The following is a 19,994-nucleotide window of genomic DNA, read 5'->3' on the forward strand; positions in this document are numbered from 1 at the left end:
TAGCTATTAAGTGCTGTGCTGCTGGCTGCCTGGCCCGGGTGTCTGCAGCGCCTCAGGAGCAAGATCCCTTTGCCAGCAGTATGAAACATGAGGGTTGGCAGTGTAGGCAGCAATCTAGCAAATGAACGGGCAAAGCCAGGCTGCTCATCACCTGCCTTTCACAAACGCAGGGCGGGCCGTCAGCCCACCGGGGTGCTCGGGGTGCAGAGTCGCTCCCTCAGCCTCGTTCCTTTCGCGGCCTGGGCCTGCGGGGCCGCGCCTGGCCGTTCTCCCAGCCCCCACCGAAGGCACCCCCGGGAATGGGGAGGGGGGTAAGGGGGATGGGGCAGCTCCTTGGGAGCACCCCCAGCCCTCCTTTCCGGCTCGCACGGGGGGCAGCGCCAGCTCCCGCCCGGGCCCCGGAGCCGCACCGCGCATGCGCGGCCCCGCCGGGCCCCTCCGCCCTGCCGTAGGTCACGTGGGCCCCTCCCATGGCCGACGCCGCCGGCAGCGATGGCGGCCACCAGGTACCGGCGGTTCCTGAAGCTCTGCGAGGAGTGGCCGGTGGAGGAGACGAAGCGGCAGCGGGATTTGGGCGTTTTCCTACGGCAGCGGGTGGCGCAGGCCTTCCGTGAGGGGGAAAACACGCAGGTGAGGGCGCGGGGGCGGCCCGCTCGGGGCGGGGCCTGGGCGGTTTAGCGGTCAATGGGGCGGCTGCGGCGCTTTTGGGGCACAAACCCGGGGAGTTTGGCGCTGTCGCGGGTTTTCTTCCCGTCTCGGTGCTCGCTCGGTTGCAGTTGAGGAGAAGGATGTGCTTGTGGGGCGCCGGTGTTTTCCCGAAAAGCGGGTTCGTTCGCCCGGGTGTGCAAAACGCTCAACTCCACGCAGAGCGGGGGTATTTTATTCATTTAATTTTTGTGCAAAGGTGGGTCCTCGGCGGTAACTCCCCAAAGCTAGCGCCCCGCACCGAGACACTACGAGGTATTTATACAGTTAAATGCGTCAGTTACAGCCAATATTCACAACCCCCCACTAATAATTGTTTAGTTTCTTTCTCATTTCACCTTAAAGGTATTTAAAGCTCCCTTTAAATGTACTACACATGCTCAGAGAGTCAGGGGCTTATTTGAGTAGGGGGTTTTCTGGCCTATGGGAGTGGTTTTTAGTATTATAATAAGGGTGGTTCACCTAAAGGGCACTTAGTTTTAGTTCATATCAACATCCCAATCACTTGTCCTCCTTGACTGTACACTTTATCACCCAGCTTTTGGTGTCTTCTGAAGCGGGATGTTCCCTTTTATCAGTCTCTCAGTTCTTCTTCAAGGATATAGTCATAAAATAAATGCTTCCCTCTCTCTCACCTCCCTTCTCTGGCCGCCACATTCTGTTGTGCCAGGTTCACATGGTTCATTGTTCTTACTAAGCAGAAAATTCCATCTTCTTTGGGATATCACTGGTAGTGAAACGGGCTTTCCCTGGGTCTCCGCAGAGCTTCCCTTGGGGCCCAGGACAGGCTGGTGTGTGGACATGCCGCTCGCCTTTGAAACACAGGCCTGAGTCAGCCCCAGTCAGCCACGTCGCTTCTTCCTCGCATAGGACAAGCTGTGGTTTATCCCCAGTTCTTGCACCGTTTATACTACGTGCTTCGGAGGACCCATTCCCAGGGTTATGGAAGCGGGATACAAAACACTGAATTTGCCAGCATTGTGCTGGAATCTAGTTAATTAGTGCATTTTGCTTACCGTGATGAGTAGTCAGGGGTCAGGTTAGGAAAGCTAAAGCCCTCATAGAATTAAATCTGGCCAGGGACCTCAAAGGCAACAAGAAAAGCTTCTGTAGGTATGTCGGTGATAAAAGGAAGGCTAGGGAAAATGTGGGCGTTGGCCCTCTCTGGAAGGAAGTGGGAGACTTGGTTACTTGGAATATGGAGAAGGCTGAGGTACTCAACGACCTTTTTGCCTCATTCTTCACTGGTAAGTGCGCAAGACATGCCACCTGAGTCCCAGAAGGCAAAGACAGGGACTGGGAGAATGAAAAGCCACCCACTGTAGGAGAAGATCAGGTTCGAGACTATCTAAGGAACCTGGAGTTGCACAAGTCGATGGGACCTGGTGAGATATATCCACAGGTCCTGAGGGTACTGGTGGGTGAAGTTGCTAAGCCACTGTCCGTCATATTTGAGAAGTTGTGGCAGTCCGGTGAAGTTCCCACTGACTGAAAAAGGGGAAACATAATCCCTGTTTTTAAAAAGGGAAAAAAGGAAGACCCAGGGAACTACAGACCAGTCAGTCTCACATCTGTGCCCAGCAAGATCATGGAGCAGATCCTCCTGGAAACTGTACTAAGGCACAGGGAAAATAAGGAGTGATTGGTGACAGCCAATGTGGCTTCACTAAGGGCAAATCGTACTTCACAAATTTGGTGACCTTCTACGATGGGGATACAGCATTGGCGGATAAGGGAAGAGCAACTGGCATCATCTGTGTGGACTTGTGCAAAGCATTTGACACTATCCCACATGACATCCTTGTCTCTAAATTGGACACACATGGATTTGATGGACGGACCACTCGGTGCATAAGGACTTGGCCGGATGGTCGCACTCAAAGACTTGCGATCAATGGCTTGATGTCCAAGTGGAGACCAGTGACGAGGGGTGTTCCTCAGGGGTTGGAACTGGGACTGGTGCTGTTTAACATCTTTGTCAGCAACATGAACAGCAAGATCAAGCACACTCCCAGCAAGTTTGCTGATGACACAGAGCTGTGTGGTGCGGTTGACACGCTGGAGGATAGGGATGCTGTCCAGAAGCACCTTGACAGGCTGGAGTGGTGGGCCCATGTGAAACTCATGAAGTTCAATAAGGCCAAGTGCAAGGTCCTGCACAGAGGTTGGGGCAATCCCCAGCACAAATACAGGCTGGGTGGAGAATAGATTGAGGGCAGTCCCGAGGAGGACTTGGGGGTGTGGGTTGGTGAGAAGCTCAGCATGACCCAGCAACGTGCACTTGCAGCCCAGAAAGCCAACTGTATCCTGGGCTGCATCAGAAGAAGCATGGCTAGCAGGTTAAGGGAGGTGATTAACCCCCTCTACCCCTCTCTCATGAGACCCCACCTGCAGTACTGTGTCCAGCTCTGGAGCCCCTAACATAAGAGGGGACATGGACCTGTTGGAGTGAGTCCAGAGGAGGCCACAAAGACAGTCCTCCGAAGACAGGACTGGAGCACCTCTCCTGTGAAGACAGGCTGAGAGAGTTGGAGTTGTTCAGCCTGGCGACGAGGAGGCTACAGGGAGACTTTAGAGCAGCCTCCCAGTACCTGAAAAGGCCTGCAAGAAAGCTGGAGAGGGACTTTTTACAAGGGCATGTAGTGATAGGACAAGGGGTGATGGCTTTAAACTGGAAGAGGGTAGATTTAGGTTAGATACAGGGAAGAAATTCTTCACTCTGAGGGTGGCGAGGCACTGGAACAGGTTGCCCAGAGAAGTTGTGGATGCCCCATCCCTGGCAGGCTGGATGGGGCTTTGAGCCACCTGGTCTGGTGGAAGGTGTCCCTGCCTGTGGTAGCGGGGTTGGAACGAGATGATCTTTAAGGTCCCAAACCGTTCTGTGATCCTGTGGTTCTATGATAGGATGATAGTGCGATGCAGTGTGGAATATGTAGTGAAATGCAGCATTGCCTGGCAGTGTTAGGATGCAGCAGTTATAAAATCAGATTCCAGCTACAGCTGTAATTGTGTTGCAGGTTAGGCTTTGGTGCTGAAATAAATCAGAGAAGCTAATGCTTGACTTGGGCTGCAGACCTTTATAGGCTTGGAGGTGGTGCTGTGGAATGTAAATGTGCCCTTTCTTAGCATAAAAACATTGTTCCAGCTATGCGTTTTCTACTTCAAGGGGCCATTATAGGCATCTAATTCTGTATTGGTCACCAGAATAGTCTGCAGCAGAGATTTCAGAAAGTGCTTATTGCTTTTTCATATGCTCAGGACAGCTGAATATGCTGCACCAATTGGATACAAGATCCCAAAGCTGCCACTCATCTTGAAAATCTAAATTGATGCCTGCAGCACTGATGTCAATTTGTATGTATAAAGGCTTAATACAGCAAAGGGAAATGTACTGGCAGGCAGCAGGAGGAATGTATGAGAAAAGAACTGGAACCATAAAGGAGGCTTTATCAGTCTAATGTCTGTTTTATTCACGTGGAGTAAGATTGCTGATTTTACGGGGAGGGAGGAACTGTTTCTGCTACCCATTTAATAGCTATTTCTGCTTATCATTACTAAAACATTAGCAGGGACATTTGAAATGTGACCGCAGATAGGTTAAGCTGAAGATCACCTGCAGTGCGATGGTGCTTACTCTTGACAGTCTGTCTGTCCCTATATCCTCTCTCCTGCAGCTGCTTAGTTCTCCTAGTTTGTGCAGAGGAGGCATTACCCGCCCTGTGCTGAACCTGTGCCAGTGTCCCAAGGACAGATGAGCCGTGTTATTTTATCCTGACGTGTATCTGTGGATACTATTCTTGTTCATGTATCTGTTTTAATCGTTTATGTTTGATGTCATCGAGCAGTAATGCAGCATTCTGGTCGAGTTGGCCCTCATCGTAAAATAGGAAAACAAGATGATGTGCCATCCATGCTGCTAAATAGATGGCTCTGCAAGGCAGATGCACCTGTCCGAGGCACCTAGCAGAGGTTTAGGTATTAGCAAAATCTTTCCAACTTACTCGACCAAAATAGAAATCCATTTACCCTTCACAAGCTGTTCAGTGGCTTTCATGCTGCTTTTTCCTAATCAATTATAAACTATTTTTAGTCTGCACCGGGATTTTCTAACTTCCACCCTAGTGCGTTTTCCTATTTGAGATATCCTATCCTACTTCAGAATAAAACGGGCAGCAAAACAGGCCTTTGAGCAAGAAGTCTCGCAGATTTCATGGCAGAGGCCAATAAACGTGAGAAGAAAATTGTCCAGCAATGTTCGCATTAACTGTGTATCCACAGTTGATCTGTCACATCTTTTGGGCAGAGTTTAAGGTAAATCCTGCAAATCATGTGCCTTGTTATTCTTGTAGGCCAAGCTGGTGAGAAGTGGAAGGGAAAGAAAACAATCTGCATTCTGGAGCAGCGTAATAGGGGTCACCAGCATCTTACATTGCACTGAGAAGTCACCTGAGCTGCTCCTTGACTGTCCTTCTCACAAGCCTTGAAACGAGGTGGTTTTTGCTGTGGAGGTTTAAAATAAGACTTGTGTGATACTTTTACCCCTTTCCAGATTGCTGACCCTGAGACCTGTGACCAAATGTACGAGAGCTTAGTCAGAATCCACACCAACTACTACAAAAACAAGGTGAGCTTTGGCATTAGCCATCATCCCTCTTCTGGGGGGTGAGTCACCACCTACTGCAGTTGGCTGCCTCGTCCCAGCAGGGTTTCTGGGAATGTGTGGCAGACAAACGAGCGGTCAGGTGGGTGCACCATTACCTGGTGCCTTTGGTCACTCTGGGAAAGCTGCAAACATCATGGCCTCCGTGACATCTATGAACAATGCAGGTTCTTGGTATCTATGAACAGAATTCTTAGAGCTTGTCTGAAAACGAGCTCAGACATGACTCTGTGCTGACATTTGTAGCTGTTTTAATGCAGTAGATTAACATATTTTTCTCTCTCTCCTTAACTGCTCACTTTTGAAGTATCCACGCCTGAAAGAAACAAGCTTCACTGGACTGACAGTAGAAGATTGCAGGATGATACTAGCAACAGGTACCACTACTGTGCTTGATTTGCGAATAAGTCCGTGCAGGAGATGAAGTACGTTCTAGTCTTTCTGGTATTCACTGCATCGCTTACTTCTACTAAACACCTGTGACTAAAGGACAGACTGGGACTGCCATGCAAGTATATTAGGATGTTTAATGAAGAGTAAATTCAGGAATAATCGAGGACATCTTCAGTAATCTATCGGGGGGAAAAAAAAAAGATGGTATTTTGCACTGGGCAGGAACAGCAAAGGGTTTGCAAGGGCTCTTTGAGCTCAGATAGCAGAAGCTATGTGAAAGCAATGCACATTGGCTACATCATTCCAAAAATTCTCAGCTTCTGTTTCACCAGGTTCAAATTCCCTTCAGTATTTCTCCTTCTGTATTAGACTTAGAGAAAACAGGGTATGACGGTGCAGAAATACTCTCAGCTAGCTCATTTATTAAGTGCGATGTAGGAAGCTAGTGTGGTTTTGTTCTGCTCCAGTTCCTAACTTTGATTGCAGTGCGTGGAAACCGAATATTAGCTGTTAGTGATAAGGGACTCCCTGCAAAATTGATTGGAAGGGAAAACAAACCTGCCTCAGGCCCTGAAATAGAAATTCATTAAGATGAAAAGTCACAAAAGGAAAATACATGTAAGGCAAAGCTTCTATAAGAGGGCTTTCATTCCTTTGCTTTTCTTCCGCTTTCCCCATCTCTCTCTCTCCCCTCTCCTTTTGCAGACGTTCTGAAACAGATGGAAGACATGAAAAAAGGGACATGGAGAAAACTGCGAGAAAAGTTTTATGCCAAGAAACCTGAAGAGGACTCAAAGTGATAGGCTAACTCCCAGATTTTCTACTGTATGTATGTATGCCTAAAGCACTGTGTGTTGCCATGATGAATAAAACCATTTATTCCTCTTAGCAACAGTATTTTTGTTCAGACCTACACCTCACACCCTTCACTTTTAGTGCCCCCTCTCTTTTTTCCTGAAAAATCTAGGACATAGCTTAGCATATGGAGCAATGTAGTGTAGAAGAAAGAACTTTGTGTTCTTTCTCTGTTAGACCAGATCCTTTGTGTTACGAGAAATGGAACAACCAGGAGATGCACACAGTGATGATGTGAAAATGTAGCTATGCTTGTGTTTCTGTGTTAGTGCTGGTAACAGTGAAATTGGGGGGGGAATATAACTTCAATAAACACATTTATTTTCCTTTTGAAAAGCCACAGCAGAGGACTGAGGGTGAATTTACCATGGTGACAGTGGAGCAATGTACGAGTTTAGGTGCGATTTCAATCAAATGCGGCAGCAGTTTGTTGCTGGTCCAGCTAGCTATATACGGAGTTCCCTCAGCGTGAAGAGTCCGCATGGGTTACTGCATATCTGAGGGATAAAGACAAGTTTTAATGACCTGTTGGTATATAGAGCCATAAACAAATTTCAGGTGTGATTAGTCCATTGCTGTGGCCTATTTTTATTCCTTTTTAAAGCTTTAATGCTTGCATCAGTGTCTATTCTTAGGAGGCAGGGGACTGTAGCTGGGGTGGCTACAGCACTGCTTGGCTCGGGAAGGATGAGTGTCTAGAGCACAGCTATGCCAGGACTCTGCTTGGCTTCAGGCAGCACCAACAGCTGCTCCTTTTAATGTATTTGAACAGTGTTTTCCTGGCAAGTAGTGAAAGAATTTGAAACTTTGCAGCAGGCTCTAATCCTGAGCTTCAGAAAAAAAGGCTTGTGTTCAAGGTAGTTCTTCGTGGTAGCATTCTTCTTCATCTTCTGCCTGGAGCGTTGTACTACATTTTAAACTATAACATCTGGAGCTGAGAACATTGGGTTGTAGAGCACCTTGGGTAATACAGCCCTGGTTTGGCTTCAGGTCTTCAAATTGTTCTGCATTGCTATTTGTAACAGCCCCGTTACATACCAGAGTGCACAGGAAGGGCGCTTTCTTTACCATGTTTAAGTTTTTATTATAACATGATTTTGTATTTAATTTAGTTAAGGCAATTTACACACTTTAGTTCTTAAGTAACAGTAACAAAAAAAAAAAAAAGGTAAAACATTACACCAGAGATGAAACTAAAACACAGGACACCCCTTCACAGTGAACTCCTGTAAACCTGCAGTCTCCTACGACTACTGCCCAGACGTTCTTGGCCCACAGACAAAAGACTAGTTCGCCCTAGTACAAGCTTGGATACTCATCCTCATCTGGTGAGTTAAGTTAACAAATCCATCTCCTTGAGTTTAGCTTCTCTTTACTGCACCTCAGTGATGAACAGAATTCTTTAAGTGGAGAGGGATCAGCGTGGAGCAGGTACAGCAAATACGATGGCCGGTTTGCAAAGATCCACATGTACAAGTGCCACTCTTGGAATAAGTTAAATATTGCAGCCCTACAGCTAGTTACACTACACCTGAGGTGGAGGCCGTCAGAATGTAGCACACGGAGATGAAGATACAACCCTCCACATCTTCAAAATAAAGAGTTATTGCAATGAGGAATAAAAATCCTGTATAATTTATCTTCCTACAAGGGCATTAGAGTAACATGTGGGTCCAGGTATCGTGAGGAATCCTGGCCAGTCCCTGGTTCCTGAATTGCTTACAAGTGCTCTACAGCAAATGGTGACTGTGAGCCCTTCTGCATGGTCCGTCTTTCTCTGACAGCGCTGTCCATGCATGGAACCCAGCAATAAGCAGCCTCGTTAGCTGATACACATGTGTAGTCCCTCGGTGGGTGAAGCCGATGGTTCTTCTCCGTCTTAGTGGTTCATGGTATTCTGGACATCCACAAAGCCCATCCTTTGTCTGCGCTTCCGTTGCTCTGTCATCTAGAGTTCAAACAAGGACACAAGTGAGGGAGGCAACGAGGCCTGCTGCCTATGCACTAACGTGCTCCTCCAGTGCGTGACTCAGCAGCTGCTTTAAGCATCTGCCAGAAAACCCTGCGAGTTGGACTCTGGCTGATGAGGAAGTAAAGTATCAAAAAGCACTTGTCCCACGTGTCCCCGACCACCCCAAAAAGAGCTGTGGGAGGCCTTTGTATCTGAAGTTGTACTGGCTTGGGCTGGTTCTGCCTCGGGCTGGTTCTGCCTCCTGTTCCATGCAGTCGGCGTCTATTTTGGTAAGGACAGGGGTTTCTACAGTCAGGTGTTCCTCAAGTGTTCCTATTTTTAAAAGTGGTTAGTACCTGTTCCTTCAGCTCATTCAGCTGGGAGGTGAGATGGGACACCAGCTTCATCGTGGTGTTGAGTTTGTCTTGAAGATTTCGGATCTCATTCTGTTCCCCTTCCCCTTCATTGCTGACCAGCGACATGGCTCGCATCCGGGGGAACCAGTCAAGGTTCTTATTCTGGAAAGGTGGAAAGGAGAATGGGAGTTGGAGAGGGTAGGATTTAACAGGAAAGGTGCCTGTGCTTAAATTAAATTAAATAACTTCTCAGAGGCTTGTCTATCTTTGTAAATTTTCCATACATAGTCCATTTCCAGCTTTTTTCTTAGAACCTTCTGGGCTCAATTCAGAAATGTTTTTCTTTTCTCCATTTCCTTTCGCTCCCTTCTTGCCTTGAAATCACCTTGAAGTCACACTCTCTACTGCTTGCTTCTGCCCTTGGTTCAATCCTTAAATACACAGTATGAAACATCAAATAGACAATGTGGTGTTGGCTGAGATTGCCAAGTGGAAATAACCAGCTAAGAATGAACTAAGGCACAATGATATTATTAAATATTTTCCAAAAGCTTCTCAAAACTGTTTTTCTTTGACAAGCCCGTTGTTCTCAAATATTTCCCCAGGGTAGGCATGTTGCAATAGGGAGAGAGCTGCCGAGAGGACACGTACCTTTATCATCTGCGCCACGTAACTCTCTGGCCCCGTGTAGTCTGTCTTGTTCTTCACTCGCACCAGCACTATGAAGTACAGGTAGTTCCACATGTTGTGCTCATATTTAATATGCTCCTCAAAGGACACTGTCTTATTGTCAAACTTGTCCCTTTCGAGTCCTGGGAAAGGCAGTCAAGAACAGAGAAGGTGGAGGGAGGAGAAGGGAAGGAGTGAGCAAGCGAACAAATGTGAAAGGCGGTACAGATAATTGCATCCCCTCCCAGGTGTGACTTTCAAGAAGTGCTTTTAATAATTAGTTGGCATTTAGCACACAACGAGCATCCAAAATGGGGAAAATAACCCAGCTGTGTATTCAAGAGGCTTCTATTTAAAGCACTACTAGCTGTGCTTCCTGCCTATATATCTCAATGCATAAAATGCACCCAGTGAATCTTTTAAGAAAAAAAAACCAGCTAGACTTATTGTGTTTTTCCTTTTATTTTGGATGCTTTCCTATGACTGAAAGCATTCCTGAACACTTTCTGTATTTTATTTCCTTAGTAATATGCTGCTTTTTTCCCACTGGCTAAGCGATGGTCTCAGGAGTGATGGCTGCACAGTGACAAGAACTCCACAATGTGGCATTTTAGTTTAACACCTCATTAACAGGTGGTGAGGAACAGTACAGATGATTTCCCCTCTCAGTTTGCATCCTTTTTTAAGCCTCCTTACACTGCAGTGACCCATCAATGACCAGAAACCAGCTGAAACTCCTTTTCTCCCCTCAACCTTGGAAGAGAGGAGGAGCTTTGGGGCAATTCCTATACTCCGTGGTCCCAGCACTCACCACATATGAAACAGGTGGTCTTCAGTATCTCTTCCTTCTTTTGCTTTTCGCTCCTCAGATCAGCAAAAGTGTCAATAATGACCCCAAAGATGAGGTTAAGGACGATTATAATGACAATAAAGAAGAAGAGGAGGTCGTAGACGACTCGCGCAGGAAACAGGGACTCCTGTAATGGACAAACGTGCGTCTGTTGCGCACCTTTCCTCTAGCCACTCCAACCCTGCTGCCTCCTTACGTGGCCGTGGGCTGAGGGCACCAGGTGAGGAGGAATAACAGGGATGTGATGGGGAAGAAAGGAGGAAAGCACTGGCGGACAGTGTGGGGGATAGAGCTGGACGTGTGACCGTTTCCAGGGAGGGAGGGCAGCTGCACAGCAGTATATGCAGCAGGGCTTAGCAGAAAAAAGGGGTCCCATGAGCTTCCCAAACTCACATCCTTCGACGGCTTCCGCAGGATGTCACCCACGCCCCCGCCGTTCCTCAGGCCGTGGTTCAGGACAGTGACAATGCACATGAGCAGCGTGTCGCAGGCACGTTCCCACTGGTCAGCGTCTGTTTCTGGTGTAGCAGGAGGGGGAAATAAAAGCAAAAAGCTAGAGCACAGACAGGGCAGAAGTACCAGAGCATTGCAAAGAACCGCGAGCTGCGGCGGGTGACTCTTGCTGCAGTGATGCAGTGGCAAATCTCCTGGGAGCAGATGCTCGTGGATCTCCTGACCAGCAACGTCTCAGCAGCTCCTCCAGCTTGCTTCTTGCTGTGGAGGTGTTTGGCTGAGCACTCCTGAAGCTCCCACTTTCTTTATGACTAAATTGAATCTACTTCAATATTTTTTATGCCAGGGTCAGTGAAAAATGTGCAGGCCTCTTGCCTACTGCGTGCCAGAAAGTGGGTTGTTTGTTTCCAGCTTTGAAAAGCTAGGATTTTTCTGCGCTTACTGACAAACCAGGCAGCCAACCTCCCCTGCCGCTAACAGAGTTGACCTTTCTAATGAGCTCACTTACCTTCCAAAGCAGTGGGCACAGCAGAGCAGCTAATTTTGTCACCGCTGCATGACTCCATGAAGGTCTCCATATTCCTGTGCATCCCTAAGGGGTCATCTGCAAGTAAAAGAGACCACAGCCTCGTCAGAGCATCAGCGTGCCTTAGTAAAGCTCTTCACTGCTGTCACGGGTGCTTTTCAACTGCCTCTTCTTGCAGCTTTCAAGCTTCTTGGGAAAAAAAAAAAAACTTGCTTCGCAGTCTCCTAGCCTTTTCTAGGCTTGAATCTTTTGCTCAAGTTTCAGTAAGACCTCTACAGTGCTAAACCTTCATTTGCAGCTGTCCACCCCCTTCGCTGCGCTCTCTCCTAGCCCCAAAACCCTGTGCTCTGCAGCACAAGGTCCCTTAGCACAGGCAGCTGTCTTCTCTGCTAGCCCCAGAACCAGTGCTGCCAGGAGTTTGCACCAAGGGTTAAAAAAGCCCCATGAGGCGCGCACACACACACACACACACAGAGACACGCGTGTGTTGGCGGTGGGGAGGAGCAGGGTCTCGTGCAACGGTCCAGCTGCAGAAGGGCATCCACCCTGCCTGGCCCCTCTCTAGCCCAAGCACCGCAGCCAACGAGGGCAAGGGCTGAACAACCTTTGGCTTTGCTGTCCGGCAGCCGGTCCACCTCCAGGATGAAGTCATCCTTCAGGAACAGGAAGCCCACGATGGAGAAGAGGTAGACGAGGATGAGAGCCAGGAGGGCTGTCAGCAGGATGGAGCGCCCATTCCGCGTCACGCTTTTGATGACATTAAACAAGGTCTCTTCACGGTAGATCAAGTCAAACAGCTGAAAGGACCCAGGAGCAAATAAATGCCGTGGGGTACTTTTCTTGATAATACCTGGCCTACCTATATCCCCTTTTATCCTGAGATCTCGGATCACTCAGCAGACCTTGACTAACTTTCACATAAAGCATTTAAGTTTCCCAGGGAAGCAGAGAAGAATGAAGTGACTTGTGCACAGCAGGAGAGCCAAGAATAGGACACACACCCCCTGCCTCTGCCCTCACCAGCTCACGTTGTCTCCCAGCTGACCCAGATAAAGTACACAGTAGAGATTAGAAAGAGAGAAATAGCAAAAGACCAGGAGAGAGACAGTAATAGATACTGTCGGAAGGCAGAAAGATCGGCCTACGCAAAGATTAGAGCACAGTGAATTGTTCTCACTCCTGTTATCAATCAGCCCCTGAAAGGTGTCACAGGACCCTTCTAGCTTCTAACAGGGCAGACTGGCTACCTCTGCGCCCCACACATCTGCCTTTATTGTACCAGGATGCTGTAGAAGAGTTCGTGCACAAAGAGTCCCAGGACGCTCGTCAGGATGTAGCCAACATGGTAAAGAAACTCCACATCCATGATCATGGCCTTGTAGCCTCGGATGAAGGTCCCACGATTGCCCACGAAGCTCACCACAAACACAATCTTGTTGGTCAGCTGGGGAACAACCAGAAATGGGAGGGAGTGGGGTTTGCTGCACTTTATGAATGCAGAACGGCCTCCTGTGTCATGGGCTGCCTTGCTATTTTTTCCAGCGCATGGAGAACTTACATTGAGAGCTCCCAGTATGTTCAGAGTGAGTCCAATCCCCAAGTAATAAATCGATCGCAAAATCAGTGCCACGAGGAGCGGTCTGACACCGTAGCGCTTAGTGAACAAGGCCATGATGGAGAAGCAGATCAGAATCCAGAAGAGCAGTGAGATCAGCGGGGAATCCAGGACTCCTAGGAAGGGAAGAACCACAGCAATTAAATGGCACGAGATCAAATGCACGAGATCAAATCAGACACTGTGCTGCTGTCCAGACTGTCCAGAAAAACTAATGTGCTGATTATCAGAGGGAGGAGAGAAATTGTGCTTGACTGCAAAGACTAGTATTGACCAAGATGGTTCTTACTGATATATTTTTCTGACATCTTTTACCCAGGATCTCAAACCCACTGTAAATGATGGAGGCTTTGCCTGCCAGCAGGTACGTATTCTGTCATTGCTTCCCCCAGAGAAAGCAACCCCGGGGAGAAGAGACTTTTCCCTGAGAAGGAAGCAGTGGGAGGGCGGGCAATTGAAATCTTGACTCAATCCCTTCCTTGGACCAGCAGAAAGGACTTGGGGCTTTAGGAGTCAGAAGGAGACTGACGGTGGGGGGAAGTACAGGTAAGGAGACCAGTTCTGCTTATCTTCCACTGTGAGGAGCAGCAGATGCTAGGGCACTTACCCATGGAAGTGGCTTCAACATAGGGGTAGAAGAAAGCAATGATTATGTTGATGAAGACAGCCAGGTTGAAGGAAATACTTCCCCAGAGTGTCATTCTGCGGGAGAACCAGTACATCAGCGGCATGCCTGGAGGGAGAGGAGGCAGACACACAAATCTCAGCCAACCTTGTGCCAGCTGGGGAAGGCTCTGTCCTCCAAGGCATCCGAGGGGCTCGGCTCAGTGCAGCTAGCAGGTCCGGAGGGACCTTTGCCTCCTACTTCCTTCAAAACATTAATAAAAGCTCCCTCCTCATCTGCTGAAATAGGAGTGCAAGTTCAAAATGTTACTGCTCCCATTTCTTGGCTTCTTGGCCCTTTGACCTGCTCTGGCACCTTGGAATCAGTTTGGCTCCGTTCTCCTCCTCACCCTCCTCCCCATCGCCCACCTCCTTCAGCCTCACCCCTCACGTCCTTCAAAACAACAGTGTCTTTGTGTTTTCAGAGCTGGTGCTCGGTCCCAGGGGAGACCCAGCCAGCTATTTCACATCCATACTGGAAACTTGTTTCCTGCCGAATTCCTAAGATAATTTTGACTGGATCTGCAAGTGTTTTCAGAGCTACTCCTTAGCTGCATCACAGTATTTATAGTGTGAGTCTTTACTGAGCTCCTGTTATTTTAAGCCAGGATTTCCGTCCTGATGCAGCCCTGAAAGCACCTAAGCAGGTCTGCAGCCTTCAGAGAAACAAATTATACTTCCCATATGTAGCTGCTAGATTCTGGCTTACGAGAAGGCAACTGAAAACAAATGAAGAGTGCTTTCCAGGGTAAAGCACCTGCAGGTGTAGCCCCAGGGAATGTGCTGTAAGATGCATTTCAGACTACTGAGGAACCGCACTAACAGGCATGGAGGAAATACACCTCTGAGGTCTTGATTAGCCTCTGCTCCCCGCAAACTGCCGAGTGTGTTGTGCTCCACAGAGCAAGGGGCACAAGGAGCTCAGAGATGTGATTTCCAGTCTGCTGCCAGGGTTCACAGCCCTTTCAAAGGAGGGCTGCCTCCCATTTTCACAACAGGGGCTATTCGAAGTGCCTGTGCTGGCCGGGGGGAGCCTGAAGGGAAGGTCTGGTTTGCTCTTACTGCGCAGTTTCTTCTGCCATTCCATCTCATTGTGGAGGAAGGATGACTGGTCGAAGAAATCACTGACTTTGCTGCCTTGCTCATCCTGCTCCGTGGTGGTGAAAAGCCGGTACTTGGTCTCCTTGGTGAGGAACTCGCAGATGCCAGGCACAGGGAAGATTATCTGCTCCATGCTTCGGTCCAGGCGCACAATCTGCAGGAAGCAGGGCGAAGGGGAGGGCGCCGTCAGATCCTGCCCCTGCCACGCTTTGGTTTCCCCTTTCCTAGGCCCAGCTGTGCCTTCCCCTCCCCACTCCCACTCCACCGGGATCCAAATATCACCGGCCACTCGCCTAATGCTACACATCGACCCAGCAAAGGCAGCTGTGCTGGAGGAAAGCTGAGAGCACGTGAACCCTCGCTGGCCCATCTGCAAGGAGACCCATGCCAACAAGCAAGGATGGGGCTGCCGAATCGGCTGCATCCCCGCTGCTGCTGGGGGACAAAGGAAGGGTCTGGGAGCTCATTCCCTCTGCTCCTCACGGGTTCTGCCAATGCCTCCAGCTCTCTGCAGAGCAAAAGGCCCATCTACTTCTTGCTGGCACAGGGATGGGAAGCTCCTAGTGCAAAATAACCTGGCACGAGGCAGCTGGAGCACCCGTGGGATCCACCGGCCATGTGCACACTGGCAACCCAACAACTAACAAGTCTTGCCTCAATCTGGGACGTGTGTTTCTCATAATATGCCAGCGGGTCCTCCTCTTCTTCCTGGACTGGGGCCGTTGACTTCAGCATCTGCGTCAGCTGCTTGTTATTTAGGCTGAGCTGGGATGAGAGGAGAGGGAAAGAGGAGAGTGGCCTCAGCCAGGAGAGTCTGGTATAACTCTGCACTGACAACAGGATTCCTCAAAATCTACCAAAGCTGATGAGGTTTCAGGGAAAAGCAAATGAATTAAAGCTTCCTAAAGGGGTACAAGCTCTCCCTGAGGTGACAGACATTCGATTCCCTGCAATAACTACATCCAAATGCTGCTAATCCACAAATTACAAATCAATGCCCATAAAACCCTAGGGAAATCATATTACTGCTGAATCTCGTTCAGGATCTAAGGTACATGTGCAAGAAATGACAGCAAAGGACTCAGTCCTTCCTTTTCTGAAGGGAAGATAAGAAAGCGGGTACCAGTAGGACCTCACCGAGGCAGGCAGCCTGTCCCTGCTGCAAGCTGGACATCACCCTACAGCTGAGCCTTCCCTGGGGGACCTGGCAGAGCCCCACAAATTGGCTCTCCACAGCTTGGTGCACATGCCTTTGCACTGGCAGTTTTGGCTACAAGGGCACGGATATGTTTTTCTTTCTATAGTCCCCCTGGGAAATACCAGAGCCCATCAAATCTTAAACAACAAAACCCAGGGTGGCTCTGCAAGGGTGGGAGACTGGCAGTCACTGGTCAGGGTCAGGTCGGGTCAGGGGGGGCTCTGCCTCCATTCCCAAGGCCTCTCCATACCATGGATGAGATGCCCTCCTCCTCCTCCTCCTGGATTCGCTTCACTGGCTTAAGGAGCTGCTGCAGAGACTTGTTGTGTCGGGACAGCTGGAAGAGGGACAGCGATAGCCGGGTCAGCAGGATGGTGAGCAGCCACCGGTGCACACAGGAGCGGGGCGTGGGGTGCTCAGGGGAGCGGGGCTGCTGGCAAACCTAGGGGCTGGCTTTTCACAAGAGCCAAAAGCACATTTCCCAGCCATCCCTCCCCAAGGAGGGCAGCCTGGCTGGAGGAAATGTAAATAAATACAGAGAAGAACACGCAAATTGATGAGCGGAAGCCCAGTGTGGTGTGGGGAGCCCAGCCTGGCAGGGACCCTGCTGTCACAGCTCAGTACCTGCAGCGCCAGTATATAAATATTGTGGCCGACTTCCCGTGGGGAAACCTCAGCGTTTTCACACTCCTCCTCCTGCAGATAGGCCTTCTTAATCACATCAACCTGGAAGGCAGCAGAGGGACAGTGAGCTTCTGCACATCTCCTTGCCTTGTTTTCCTCCTCCAGCCACAAATGGCTCTGGGAAAACCATTAGACAAGGATGCTTGTGCAGAAGCGACGACGAGCAGTCTGGCAGACGAGATGGTTACTGGACTGCAAACCAGAAACTGCATCAGAACCCGCAGGCAGAAGTCCAGCAATGGGCTGGGGCGAGGCTGGGGGCTCACTGGGGCAAGGCTGGGGGTGTTTCACTGGCAGTCCTTACCAGTTCCTGTGGGCGGAGGCTGATGAGGATCCGCTCGGCGTTTTCACTGTCGTGTCTGCTCTCCATGAGGGCCAAGAGGAGCTTGGAGGCATTGTCCTGGTGAGGAGAAACCCTTGCTGAGGGAATCTGTGCCCAGTTGCTGTGCAGGGCTTCAGAGGGGGAAGAAACCCCACCATGCCCTGGTCACCTGTAACTCCCCCATACTAGAGGCATCTGAGCCTCACATGGTGGAGATGCACCAGCCTGGTCCCACCAAGGCCACATGCTGCCACACCAAAGGACCTGACATGTGCACAGTCCCCACTACAGCGGCCACCTCACCCCATGGCCACACCAGCAACCCACGCAGTCAGTGACGCGCACGCGCGCGCGCCCTCCGTCCTAGCCTGAAGCTCTGCCTACCTTCAGCTGCAGGACCAGGTCCATCCGGTACTTGCAGAGAGGGCTGATGTCGTTAAGGATGAGGGCTGTGATGATGTCGATCCCATTGGACTCATGGGTCACGATGCAGCTCTGGGGGAGCAGTGCAAAGGGTTATCCCACAGATGCTGCCAGTCCTCCCAGCTTCGCCCTCCAACATAGCCCAAGTCTGAAACAGTGCTCCGCCTACAGCACTGACCCTGCCTGATTACCCCAGGAGCCCCAAACCCCCCATCTCCCTGGAAAAGGCACCGTTTGCACCACTACATTATTTAATTCCCATTTGCTTCACCCTATTATCTAGCCAAGCAGTAGCTCATAACCCATGCAGCATCCCTGTGCACCCTGGCATCCTCTGCTCCCCACGTTCTGCTCCTGTTCACACCCTGAAACCAAAGGCTGGCCCTGTCACCACTGCTTTCCCGCACATCCCCCTCAAATCCGCTCTTAGGCATCCCTGATCAGCAGTGAAACACCCCAGGTGTGCTGGGAATGACCTGGACCTGCAGGGATACCCACAGACCTGGTTCTCGTGACAGGGCCCTTGGCAGTACTCAGTCAGCGTCTCCAGGGTCTGGGTGATGAGGGCCACGTTGTACTCATTAATGTAGAGGCCCAGCAGCCCCAGCCCCCCCGTGGTGCTGCCGCACATGATGTCGAGGAACTGCAGCGTCTCGCACACCAGGTTGTAGTTGGTCTTGTTGTTCTGGCACCGGAGGAAGTTCTGTCGAGTAAAGATTGCAGTTACAGGGCTGAGCGGCATCACTCTGATGGGGGGGGAGGTCCTGATCCCCCTCCCGACACCGCCTCCAGCTGCAGTTTGATGGACAATTGGGCTGGGGCCACCCCTGTGACACACAGGCCTCCGAGAGCCGCGCTCAGTTCTGCGGACACAGTCGTGCCATGAACAGCTCTTTCCACAACACTAGAAGCTCTCCATAAGGGATGGTGCATTTGCAGATGGGGAAACTGAGGCATGGAGTAGCTGGTGCAATGGCTTTTTGGACCAAACTGGGGCAGAGCCCAGCCTTCCCACACCCCAGTTCTATGGCTTCTGACCTGACCCCCAAACCTAGCAGCCTCCGTAACCAACCTGCAGGTCCCGGTTGTGGTTCTCACAGAGCAGTTGCAGGAATCGCAGGATAGGCTCCATGATCAGGACCGTCACCCCCATTTCGTTGTTCTGACCCTGCTCCCCGGTGTCATGGCCTTTCCGAAACCCTACGGCCATCGGGTATCGGGACGGGGTGCCAGGCATCAGGAAGGTGTCTCCTCGTCCTAGAAGGCAATCCAACCCCATCAGCATCGGGCTAGCCAACAGGACAGACGCCGGCTCCACTAAGGGAACACAGCTCCATACCTTTGCTGCCAGGGTCAGGCTCATCCTTGTCCTCACGAGGCTTGTTCCCGATGTCACTCATGTTCACAGACACCGTAGACTTGGTCTCCTGCTGTGCCTTCTTCATGCGGTCGTGCAAAACTTTGAAGAACTTCTCAGACTTCTTGTCGCTCGTCATGAGGTTATAAAAGGATTTCTGGGAGGAGGGGGGGACAGTCGTTCAAGTCTCCATCGTGTGTTCCAAACTGTCCCTGCCTGCCCCTCTGATTTGGTAGCCTCCAGCACTCAAGACACTGTCTCAGAAAACCTGGTGAGCAGGTTTATTTCCATGCTGCAACCCTGGACACCACAGTCCTCTTGGATTTACAGAGTTGGATTGTCCCCTACCGTTGTGCTCTCCTTTACTCTAGAAGCAGGGTTAGGGACAGAGCAAGCAGCAGTTACAGCAGCTCCACGCCTGGAACCCCACTAGGTTTTGCATGTACAATTAATCTGTGAGCTTCCCTCTGATAAAGGATTCAAGATAACCCACGAGTTATCACCGAAGAGCTGCAGCCCCAAGCCATTTTAGCAATATCCGGCAGAGGGCATCAGCATTACTCCAGAAACAACCTGCAACAACCTGCCCCTTTCACAGCATCCAGCCACCGTGCTGGAAAACTCGAAACCGGACAGATTTCTGCAGCTCTTCCTCTGGATGGCCAGCAAACACATGCAACCAAACAGCATTTTGATAAAGCCTAGGGGCCAACCCAGGACCGAGGACTGCCCTGCACCCACATCTTCCGAGTGCTGGGGTGGTTACACTGCACACATCAAACCGTGGCTGCCCAATCCCCCTGGGGCTGGCGCCCATCGCACGGCCGGGGCTCAGCACCTGGATCTCGGTGTTGCCTCCGTCCAGCAGCCGGATGGCAAGCAGGATGCTTTCTTGGAAGATCTTCTCGTTCTTGGTGTTCATGATGAGGTCAGCCACCAACTTGGTGGCCCCTTCTCGGTCCAGCCGGCACTGAACAGCAGCGATAGCAGACCAGTCCTGGTCTTGGCCTGCATGAGAGGACACGGACGGATGCAATGCTGTGGTAGTGCAGGAGAATGAGCACAGCTAAGTCACTGCCAGGGGCATCTCAGTCCCATCCCTTCATCTCCCCAAATCCTTTACTCCCATGGAGGTGGGAGCATGGCAACCAGCTACAGACCTAATCCCACCACAGCTCAGGAGCTGGGAATTCAAGGTGTGTGTGAGCAGCGC

General features: G+C 50.4%; 2 protein-coding genes across 3 annotated transcripts in view; one reads left to right on the forward strand and one right to left on the reverse strand.

Moving 5' to 3' along the window:
- The first annotated feature begins 436 nt into the window (after window positions 1–436).
- Window positions 437–6,646, forward strand: UQCC2 (ubiquinol-cytochrome c reductase complex assembly factor 2). Its single transcript, XM_075115788.1, has 4 exons — window positions 437–630; window positions 5,255–5,329; window positions 5,673–5,742; window positions 6,464–6,646. Exons 1-4 carry the CDS (start codon window positions 493–495, stop codon window positions 6,556–6,558), a joined length of 378 nt encoding a protein of 125 aa, XP_074971889.1. The 5' UTR covers window positions 437–492; the 3' UTR covers window positions 6,559–6,646.
- A 1,023-nt stretch (window positions 6,647–7,669) lies between these two features.
- Window positions 7,670–19,994, reverse strand: part of ITPR3 (inositol 1,4,5-trisphosphate receptor type 3) — a 43,010-nt gene continuing 30,685 nt past the window's right edge. For both annotated transcript variants that reach the window (XM_075115782.1, XM_075115781.1), the window contains 20 exons: window positions 19,620–19,789; window positions 18,764–18,938; window positions 18,497–18,681; window positions 17,927–18,127; window positions 17,386–17,496; window positions 16,984–17,079; window positions 16,620–16,721; window positions 16,246–16,332; window positions 15,452–15,562; window positions 14,759–14,951; window positions 13,641–13,766; window positions 12,977–13,149; window positions 12,698–12,862; window positions 12,023–12,215; window positions 11,401–11,496; window positions 10,833–10,957; window positions 10,401–10,566; window positions 9,572–9,732; window positions 8,921–9,082; window positions 7,670–8,561 (listed from right to left, as the gene is read on the reverse strand). In XM_075115782.1, the coding sequence (XP_074971883.1) occupies window positions 8,493–8,561; window positions 8,921–9,082; window positions 9,572–9,732; window positions 10,401–10,566; window positions 10,833–10,957; window positions 11,401–11,496; window positions 12,023–12,215; window positions 12,698–12,862; window positions 12,977–13,149; window positions 13,641–13,766; window positions 14,759–14,951; window positions 15,452–15,562; window positions 16,246–16,332; window positions 16,620–16,721; window positions 16,984–17,079; window positions 17,386–17,496; window positions 17,927–18,127; window positions 18,497–18,681; window positions 18,764–18,938; window positions 19,620–19,789 (2,867 nt within the window). In that variant the 3' untranslated portion in view covers window positions 7,670–8,492. The remainder of the gene's footprint in view (window positions 8,562–8,920; window positions 9,083–9,571; window positions 9,733–10,400; window positions 10,567–10,832; window positions 10,958–11,400; window positions 11,497–12,022; window positions 12,216–12,697; window positions 12,863–12,976; window positions 13,150–13,640; window positions 13,767–14,758; window positions 14,952–15,451; window positions 15,563–16,245; window positions 16,333–16,619; window positions 16,722–16,983; window positions 17,080–17,385; window positions 17,497–17,926; window positions 18,128–18,496; window positions 18,682–18,763; window positions 18,939–19,619; window positions 19,790–19,994) is intronic.

This window comes from Phalacrocorax aristotelis, chromosome 21 (genome assembly GCF_949628215.1).
Source record: "Phalacrocorax aristotelis chromosome 21, bGulAri2.1, whole genome shotgun sequence".
In the NCBI taxonomy this organism is placed as follows: domain Eukaryota; kingdom Metazoa; phylum Chordata; class Aves; order Suliformes; family Phalacrocoracidae; genus Phalacrocorax; species Phalacrocorax aristotelis.

Bases quoted from the DNA above. Each gene is read 5' to 3' on its own strand.
- UQCC2 (XM_075115788.1), top strand. From the start codon at position 493: ATGGCGGCCACCAGGTACCGGCGGTTCCTGAAGCTCTGCGAGGAGTGG. The intron at 631-5,254 runs GTGAGGGCGCGG...ACCCCTTTCCAG, and splicing joins GTGAGGGGGAAAACACGCAG to ATTGCTGACCCTGAGACCTG. The intron at 5,743-6,463 runs GTACCACTACTG...CTCCTTTTGCAG, and splicing joins CAGGATGATACTAGCAACAG to ACGTTCTGAAACAGATGGAA.